A 9,035-nucleotide genomic window follows, 5' to 3' on the forward strand; every position below is an offset into this window, starting at 1 on the left:
ATTTAAAACTGAGGCTTATAAGCTCGAGCCAAGTCAGCCCGTTGGCTCTTGAGGCTTGACCGAGGCTGGGTCTGAGCCGGTCCGTGGGCCAAAAATTATTTATATTCAAATTTAAATATTTTAAAAAGTAAAAACTAAAAAAATATTAACTATAATCCCTATTTTCCAACCTTAAATTGCTCATTTACCCTTCCATATCAATTAGAATTTGTATTTTTGATATGCATGTAGTGTGACAAGATTAGTTTTTTTTTTGTTTAATTAACAACGAACTAAGAATGTTTTATGTGGCCAATAATATTTTTTTTCCAAAGAAAATATTATTTTAAGTGGCCAATGATTAGTTTGGTTACTTTAATATTTTATTAATTATTAAATTGCTCTTCAGTATAGAAAAATGTCAAGTTTTAATATCCAAAGAAAAGTGACAATACTAGCAAATTTCATGAATTTTAAAATTTTTATGGACTATAATAATGAAATCGACAAATAATGTTAAACCTAAATTAAAAAATCTTAACATATAAACTTATTGAAGCAATTCCTAAACCTAAGGAAAGTGAAAGAAAAATACAAAAAAAAAAAATATTTATGTAACGTTAAAAAAAGAAGAGCTAGAGATATAGAGAATTTACATTTCAATTATGATATTCCTTGTCAAATATCAAGAATCTTGTACACTCTAAATAATGAGAAGTCGCTCATATGATCAAGAGATTATATCACGAATAAATATCTAAAGATTTGGAGAAATATTTTTTTCTAAAAAAATTGAATAGCCAGCCCGCCCTAGCCCGCGATCTTCTTAGGGCTGGGCTAGCCCGTTTTGACAGCTCTAACTTAAAGATTGTACCTTTGCCTCCTAACCATTTTGTACTTAACTTGATCTTAGATTGTACTTTATTAATTGAAAATAACAAACAACTTCTCCCAAACAACATTAACAGCTTGTTTGGATGATTGTTATATGTTGTATTGTATCATATTGTTACTTTAAACATAATATTTATTTTGATTGTTACTTAAATTCTATTATGTCGTATCGTCAAATTCATTGTTACATAATAACGAAAAGTATCACTTTATATAATGACCGATTTGGTATGATCATATTGTTACCTTATTTTTTATCTTATCTTGCCCTTTCTTATTACTATTAAATAATCATATTCTATCCTTCATTTTTACTTTTTATGTAATATTTTTATCATGTATCTTACTTTTTTTTTTTGTAATATTATAAGCTTATTTTTTATACGAGCGATGCATGACATCATGAAACGACGATAAACGATATCATCTATCTAAATATTATATTTATTAAAATAATACATTATAATATATTATGAAGGATATCTAAGTTACTCCTATTTTCTACTAAACTTTCATGAAGTGGGAAGAGTCAAGAGTCCTATAATTCTGAGGTCACAATTCGGATCCGTTTAGAACCTGGAAGGGTCAACCTTAGTTTGTCCTTTTTTTGTCTCCTTCTCCCAATTTAATTAATCTTTATTTTTCCTTTTTATTCTTCAGATTTTTTTTTTGTTCTTCCTTTTTCTTTTATTCTCTATTCTCTATTCTTTCCCCACTAATAGCTTACTACCACTACTCTCTTTCTACTGAAATCCTGAAGAAAAAAACAAATACCAAAATTTTCTTGAAGATATTTCCAGTTTTAAGGTTCTGGGGTGGGTTCTAATTTGACAAACTTTTTACAAAGACAAAACCCTTTTTAATGCTGTCTGAAGATATGTTGAAAGGCGGTTGGGTTAGTTTCAGTTGTCTTTTTTCCCCACTTGTCCTACAATAAAAGTATCACAAACCAAACTCTTTGTTTGTCCTGTTTTTTTTAACTAATATAGGAAAATCTTTTTTCTGTTCTGCTTTAGCTTCAATTCCACACTGTTAGAATATTCCCTCTTTCTATCTGTTCTCAAAAGGTACAATCTTTTCTACTTTAGATCCCTCAATTTTGTATTTTTAGACTATCAATGCTAATGACTTCTTTCCTATGTACATAAAGTTTTAGTTTTTCTTAGAGATTGATAGTATTTAGATCTGTGGAAATTGAGTTTTAAGTTATTCCCTGTTTTTAATTTACAGGTATAGTTCAAAATTGATTGACTTGTGTGCAGTGTTGGAAAAGATGAATGGTGCTGTTTTAGTTGCGCTTGCCGCAACCATTGGAAATTTTTTGCAGGGTTGGGATAATGCTACTATTGCTGGTACACATTCTTTACTCATTGTTGTTGATATTATCTTTCCAATTAATTAAATTTGTTTTGATGGAAATAACATTTATATGATTGTTATTTTATTGAAGTTGTCAGATAGTTCAATGAAGTGTTTCTGCTATTGCAGCTATTAAATTGTTTTCTTCTCATTGTGAATTTACTACTAAAGTCCTTTACATGTTCCTGCATATTATTTATTACTATTTTTTATCCATATGTATTCCTAGTTGCATTCTTTTCTCAAATACGTGTAGAATTAGCACTGTGTTTTTTTAATCTATGTCTTCCTAGTTTTGAAGTAGAGCAAAGGATTTTAATTTTATGGGTTCTGAATTTTAGAACGGCGAATTAAGTACGAATAACTAGGTTCTAAATTTAATATTTGTACATATTTAACAACTGTATCAAAAGCTATTGGGTTCGGCTGAATCTGCACTCGTGCTTCTAGCTCTGCCCCTGTCCTAGTTGCATTCTTTTCTCAAACATGTTTAGACTTAAGGTACTAGAAGAGTCGTGCATTATTTCTTGGTGTTCTAACTATTTAAACTTGCAGGAGCTGTTGTATACATAAAGAAGGAACTTACTTTGGATGCTTCAGTGGAAGGACTTGTTGTTGCTATGTCACTCATTGGAGCGACGCTTGTCACAACTTGTTCTGGACCCATATCTGACAGCTTTGGTCGTCGCCCTATGCTTATTCTGTCATCCATGTTTTATTTCCTCAGTGGCTTAATAATGTTGTGGTCACCTAATGTCTATGTTCTGCTTATAGCTAGACTCTTAGATGGGTTTGGGATCGGATTAGCAGTTACACTGGTCCCATTATATATATCTGAGACTGCTCCATCGGAAATAAGAGGGTCACTTAATACACTTCCGCAGTTCACTGGTTCTGGTGGAATGTTCTTGGCCTACTGCATGATTTTTGGAATGTCCTTGATGACCTCGCCGAGTTGGCGACTGATGTTGGGTGTTCTTTCAGTTCCTTCTCTTATCTATTTTGTATTAACTGTACTTTATTTGCCTGAATCTCCTCGATGGCTAGTCAGTAAAGGAAGAATGCTTGAGGCAAAACAAGTTTTGCAGAAATTGCGTGGCATGGAGGATGTTTCAGGTATGCTATCTGCTATTTCTTGGAAACAATTTCCTTTTGTGTCAGCTGGCTATTTAAATGTTGGGAAAGTGTTGACTGTGTCCCATGCTTTCTCAAGGACAATAAGCAACATCTGGGCTTTTTCTATTTCCTTATGCTTTGATGTTGTATTTTCTATTTGACAAGTAAAACCTATTTAGAAAAAGCTTGTACAACATGCTTTGGTCTGTATGTAATTGGACTCAAGACGCATGTGCTTCATGCTGGCTTGAATAAATTGTGACCGGTACAATATAGACAAGACTAAATTTTTGCTAGTGATGGAGTTAAAGCGTCCCTTTGGGAACATTGATAAAATGGAGTTAGAGCCACACATCCATTTCTTGCCAGGGGTATGGTGTACACATATTATCTTTCTCTTCACGCTTCCAGGAACATGTTTGAATATGTATTCATGTGACATCCTCCCACCCAAAGCAAGGTTTTGCATACTAGCAGTACAACTCTGTTTAGTAGGAAAGAAGGGTATATCATTCTTCCATGGGGAAGCCCATATTCTATCACTCTACTTTGATTTTCTTGAAGAAGAAAGGGTGCTAGGTTAGCAATTTGTGCAACCATCTTGTGGGTTCATTCTTCGCCACCTAGCTTGGAGGTGGGAGGATTCAGTGTTTGCGACTGTGAAGATTAATTAACTTCATTCCCCTATCTTCCCATTAGAGTTTCTCTTAGAATACCCTTCTTTTGAATTCTTTGTATATTCATCTGGTGAATCCTATTCAGTGAAAGGCACTGATTTCATCATATTGATTTTGTTGATTATTCTGTGTAAAGGGGAGATGGCATTGCTAGTTGAAAGTTCAGCAGTTGGTGGTGAACCATAAATAGAAGAGTATATCATTGGTCCACCACATGACCACATAAACATGTCTCAATATGCTATACCAAATCAGATCTGTACACAATATGTAGTTGTTCTACCAACATATGCTGCCACTCGTGTTCCCTGGCTCCTTCCTTGTTGGTTTTATTTATTTGGGGTTAATAAAGCTCTCTTTTTCTGTTCTCTAATCAGTAGACTACTCTTCTTATAAGTTCTTTCATATTCATCTGGTGAATCCTATTTTGTTAAAGGTACTGATTTCATCATATTGACTTTTTGTTGATTATTCTGTGCATAGGGGAGATGGCATTGCTTGTTGAAGGTTTGGCGGTTGGTAATGATCCATCAATAGAAGAGTATATCATTGGTCCAGCTAATGAGCTTACTGAAGATCAGGAGCTGACTACTGATAAAGATCATATCAAGTTGTATGGCCCAGAGGAAGGCCTCTCGTGGGTGGCAAGGCCAGTTCCTGCACAGAGTAGTCTCGCTCTTGTGTCCAGGCAAGGGAGCATGGTGCAGCAGAGTGTGCCTCTTATGGATCCTCTTGTGACTCTATTTGGTAGCATCCATGAAAAGCTCCCTGATACTGGAAGTATGAGAAGCATGCTATTTCCCAATTTCGGCAGCATGATCAGCACCATGGATCCTCACATCAAAGACGATCACTGGGATGAGGAAAGTCTGCAGAGAGAAGGTGATGGTTATCCATCAGATGGTATCGGTGCAGACTCTGATGACAATCTACAAAGTCCATTGATATCACGTCAAACAACTGCCGTTGAAAACATGGTCCCTCCTCCCCATGGCAGCACTTTGAGTGTGAGGCGGCATAGCAGCCTCATGCAAGGCAATGCTGGAGAAGGGGTAGGCAGCATGGGAATTGGTGGCGGTTGGCAGTTGGCATGGAAATGGTCTGAGAGAGAAGGTGAAGATGGAAATAAAGAAGGAGGTTTCAAAAGGATATATTTGCATCAGGAGGGTGTCCCTGGCTCTCGGCGTGGGTCTCTTGTTTCAGTTCCTGGTGGTGATATTCCTGAAGATGGTGAATTCATACAGGCTGCTGCTTTGGTAAGTCAGCCTGCACTTTACTCCAAGGAACTTATGGGTCAGCATCCCGTTGGACCAGCAATGGTCCATCCATCTGAAACTGCGTCAAAAGGTCCTAGCTGGGCTGCTCTTCTTGAACCGGGAGTCAAAAGTGCGCTCATTGTTGGAATTGGAATTCAAATATTGCAACAGGTGGAGTACTATGCTTTTCTCATTCTGTTGCTTCTTTTGGTTGTTTTACTATGATTCAATTTAATAGCCCTGAAGTTTCAGCATGCAGTCCTTGAATGCTGATGAAATGGACTTATTTTCGAGTTTTAAATATGCTACTCCCTCCGTCCCAATTTATATGGTGGTATTTGATTGGGCACAGAATTTAAGATAGAAAGGAAGAAAGACTTTTGAAACTTGTAGTCTAAAAATTCATTTGGCTATATAGAAAGATTTTATTATTTTGGACAGGCTAAAAAGGAAAGAATGTCACATAAAATAGAACAGAGGGAGTACATCTTTGCAGTTAAGCGTTCTGTTTCCTGCTTAACCATAAGTATATTTCGAGATGGGGGTCAGAGTAGGAACATGTAAGGGTTGCTTGATCAAACTACACAGTAAATCCTCTCATCAATTATCTGGAAACAGATAAAAAGGAGCTTACCTTAATACATCTAATTTATTAAGGTTTAAGGGAAGACTTCAATGCGTATCTGTCTGAATACCACACAACCAATAGTTCTGCAGTTTTTATATTCTGGTTTTGTCCTTTTTCCCACTGAGTTCACCTTTGTCGATGGGATCGGGATGAATCTTTTTTCTTCATTAGTGTAATTTCTGTTGTTATCATTTGCAGAGTCTCTTCCTTGCATTCTCTCCATTATATAGTTTTATAAGGAGAACTACTTTGTAATTAACTAATCTCAAATTCTTGAGGCATTGCTCGCTGTTCGTTGGACATCAAGTCACGGAATTTCGCCATCTTACCAATGTAATATTTTGTTCTGCAGTTTTCTGGTATAAATGGAGTGATGTACTACACTCCTCAAATTCTTGAGCAGGCAGGTGTAGGAGTTCTTCTTTCTAGCTTTGGCATTGCATCAGACTCAGCATCCTTCCTCATCAGTGCGTTAACAAACTTTTTGATGCTCCCTTCTGTAGCTATTGCAATGCGATTCATGGACGTTGCTGGCAGAAGGTAATCTCTTCTTAATTCCTTTCTTCTGTTTTAAATTAAGGGTGTTTTTGATCATGTCCTCAGAATGTGGTGCTGGAAATACCATGCAATATATGCTATGAGTTGAATTGCATGTCAGAAGATATTTTTGCTTTGTACTGGTTTTTGTAGTATCCTCAGATTTTTAAAGCCATATACATCCACGGTGGGAAAATCCATGCACTCTGCAATGAGACCAAAATTTCGAATTGGTTGGTTTTTAAGTTGTATTTAGTGACAAGTAGTATTCTCTCTATCCCAATTTACACGATGAAAGATGTTATATTATTCCACAAAAAATATTAGTTATGCAAAGTTTTACACCTTTCAAGAATTCAAATTCAATAGCTAATCCAATTTAAATGTAGATGGGATATTCTTTGTCAAGCTAACTTTTAAACTAGTATTGCGTTAATACATTTTCTGATTACTACTTGTGCATATACAAGCCATATAACATCTTGAATTTCATGCCAGTCAAACGTTGTCAAATAAACTAGGAAGGGGGAAAGTTTTCATTTCTTGGGGGAATCAAGTAGTTAGCCATATTTTTTCTGACAACTTTCCGATACTTTTATCTAAGGCTATTGAAATTGGAACTGTTTTCTCTTAAGAGTAGGGATCGAACTTACCATGTGGTGTTTGATTAAGCAATTCTTGTTTGTTCAATTAAGTGCGAGTTTAACTTTTAAATAATCTAAAAAAGAAAGAACACTATTCGATAGTATTTGATTACAGCTAATAATTTCCAACAGTGGCTTCAAAGGTTGAAGGTGGAAAGGGCAAAATTTTCTTCCTGACATTATTGTGCCATTTAACATAAGGTTTTTAATTAAAAGGGTGTTCAAGGGTTTAGCCGATTAAGTGTAGCTCTGGTCTTATTTGACCATAATTCTATAACATTAACCACTATCTCAAGGCTTTTGTCAGTTTTTGCATTGGCGCTCTTTGCTCAGCTGGTTCCAATATCTCATTTGTCATTCTAAATTAAATGCTTTGGTGGCTCATACCTACTGGATTATAGTAAAGAAATACAAACTCTTCATCATTCTATTTTTTCTTTTCTGGTTTTTTAATGTGTCATTAAATGATGAACTGCAGGACACTTCTTCTGTACACTATCCCAGTGCTCATACTATCCCTCATCTTGCTGGTCATCGGTAACACTGTCAACCTCGGGAGTGTAGCTCATGCTGTAGTTTCTACTGTTTGCGTGATTCTTTACTTTTGCTTCTTTGTAACTGGCTATGGACCTATCCCAAATATCCTCTGCGCGGAAATCTTTCCCACGAGGGTTCGTGGTTTGTGCATTGCCATATGTGCTCTGGTTTTCTGGATATGCGATGTCATTGTGACGTACACACTGCCCGTGATGCTCAGATCGATTGGCTTAGCTGGAGTGTTCGGTATTTATGCCGTTGTATGTGTCATTTCTTGGTTTTTTGTCTTCTTGAGGGTTCCTGAAACCAAAGGCATGCCCTTAGAAGTCATTACAGAGTTTTTCGCTGTTGGTGCAAGACAAGCTGCTATGGCGAAGCACGAGTAGTTTTAAGGCATCTTCAGTTGGAGAATGGATAATTTAGTAACTTGTCGAAAGTAAGATTTATTATTTCTCTAGGTTGTCCATTTTATATCCATTTAGCTCTGGAATTTCTCATTCGTATAAGTTGAGAAGTTGTATCCCATTTTATGCATGACAATGTCCATATAGTAGAATCTCTAAATTTATTGTTTTCTTTTTTCCTTCCAAAAGGTAGGAATATACATTTGCTCATATTGTGACTTGCAAAGTGAGGAAATATGTTTTTAAACAGAAATAAAGGTTATATATATGAATTGACATATGGGCTCCAAGTCCACTTTCAACCCGTGATCACCGGCCCATTATGAAGAAAACCATATATTCGAGAGCAAAATTCATTGGAAATTTTAGCTCATATAGTAAAGGTATACACCCTATTAATTTTAAATTAAAATTATTATTTTATATAGTTACCTTTTATATTTTACAGCAAAATAAAATAGATATTTATGGTATATACTACCATTGAGACATGAAATAGCTATTTATGTTTTTCTTTTTTCTTTCTTTCAATTAACAAAAGATTCTCTCTCGGATTTTTTCTTCTTTCTTTCTCTCTTCCTTCTCTTTCTTCGAGCAACTCAAGCCCTAGTATTGATGGACGACGAGACATTAGAATAGAGTAGAAGACAACCATGTAACAGAAACGAGTGATTTTTTTGAACGGAAATGAGCAATGTGGTGAGCTCTTATCATAAATTTGTTGTACGGATCCGACAAACTTTTTTCTCTTCTTGGCTGGAAAACCCCATCTACGACGAACTTTCTTCTCTTTTTGCTAGTTAGTCACATACAATAATACAAATACATTACAAATTCACTCAAACACATTGTATTTTTATATAAATATATTTTTTTGCATGTATTTTATGTATTTCGAAGATCTTTATTTTTTTAATACAGCTGAATACACATGTATTCATGCATATTGTATATTTCAGTATGCATGAATACATGATATAAATATTAAAATTCACTAAATATAA

The 9,035-nt window shown here is 35.2% G+C and overlaps 1 protein-coding gene across 1 annotated transcript; it reads left to right on the plus strand.

The window, feature by feature from the left end:
- The first annotated feature begins 1,444 nt into the window (after positions 1 to 1,444).
- On the plus strand, positions 1,445 to 8,239 carry LOC107797579 (monosaccharide-sensing protein 2). The gene is made up of 6 exons (XM_075226011.1): positions 1,445 to 1,940; positions 2,104 to 2,225; positions 2,788 to 3,348; positions 4,509 to 5,452; positions 6,262 to 6,449; positions 7,569 to 8,239. Exons 2-6 carry the CDS (start codon positions 2,147 to 2,149, stop codon positions 8,011 to 8,013), a joined length of 2,217 nt encoding a protein of 738 aa, XP_075082112.1. The 5' UTR covers positions 1,445 to 1,940; positions 2,104 to 2,146; the 3' UTR covers positions 8,014 to 8,239.
- The last annotated feature ends 796 nt before the right edge of the window (positions 8,240 to 9,035 follow it).

Source organism: Nicotiana tabacum, chromosome 12 (assembly GCF_000715075.1).
Source record: "Nicotiana tabacum cultivar K326 chromosome 12, ASM71507v2, whole genome shotgun sequence".
Taxonomy (NCBI): domain Eukaryota; kingdom Viridiplantae; phylum Streptophyta; class Magnoliopsida; order Solanales; family Solanaceae; genus Nicotiana; species Nicotiana tabacum.

Bases quoted from the DNA above. Each gene is read 5' to 3' on its own strand.
- LOC107797579 (XM_075226011.1), top strand. From the start codon at position 2,147: ATGAATGGTGCTGTTTTAGTTGCGCTTGCCGCAACCATTGGAAATTTT. The intron at 2,226-2,787 runs GTACACATTCTT...TTAAACTTGCAG, and splicing joins GGATAATGCTACTATTGCTG to GAGCTGTTGTATACATAAAG. The intron at 5,453-6,261 runs GTGGAGTACTAT...TTTGTTCTGCAG, and splicing joins GAATTCAAATATTGCAACAG to TTTTCTGGTATAAATGGAGT.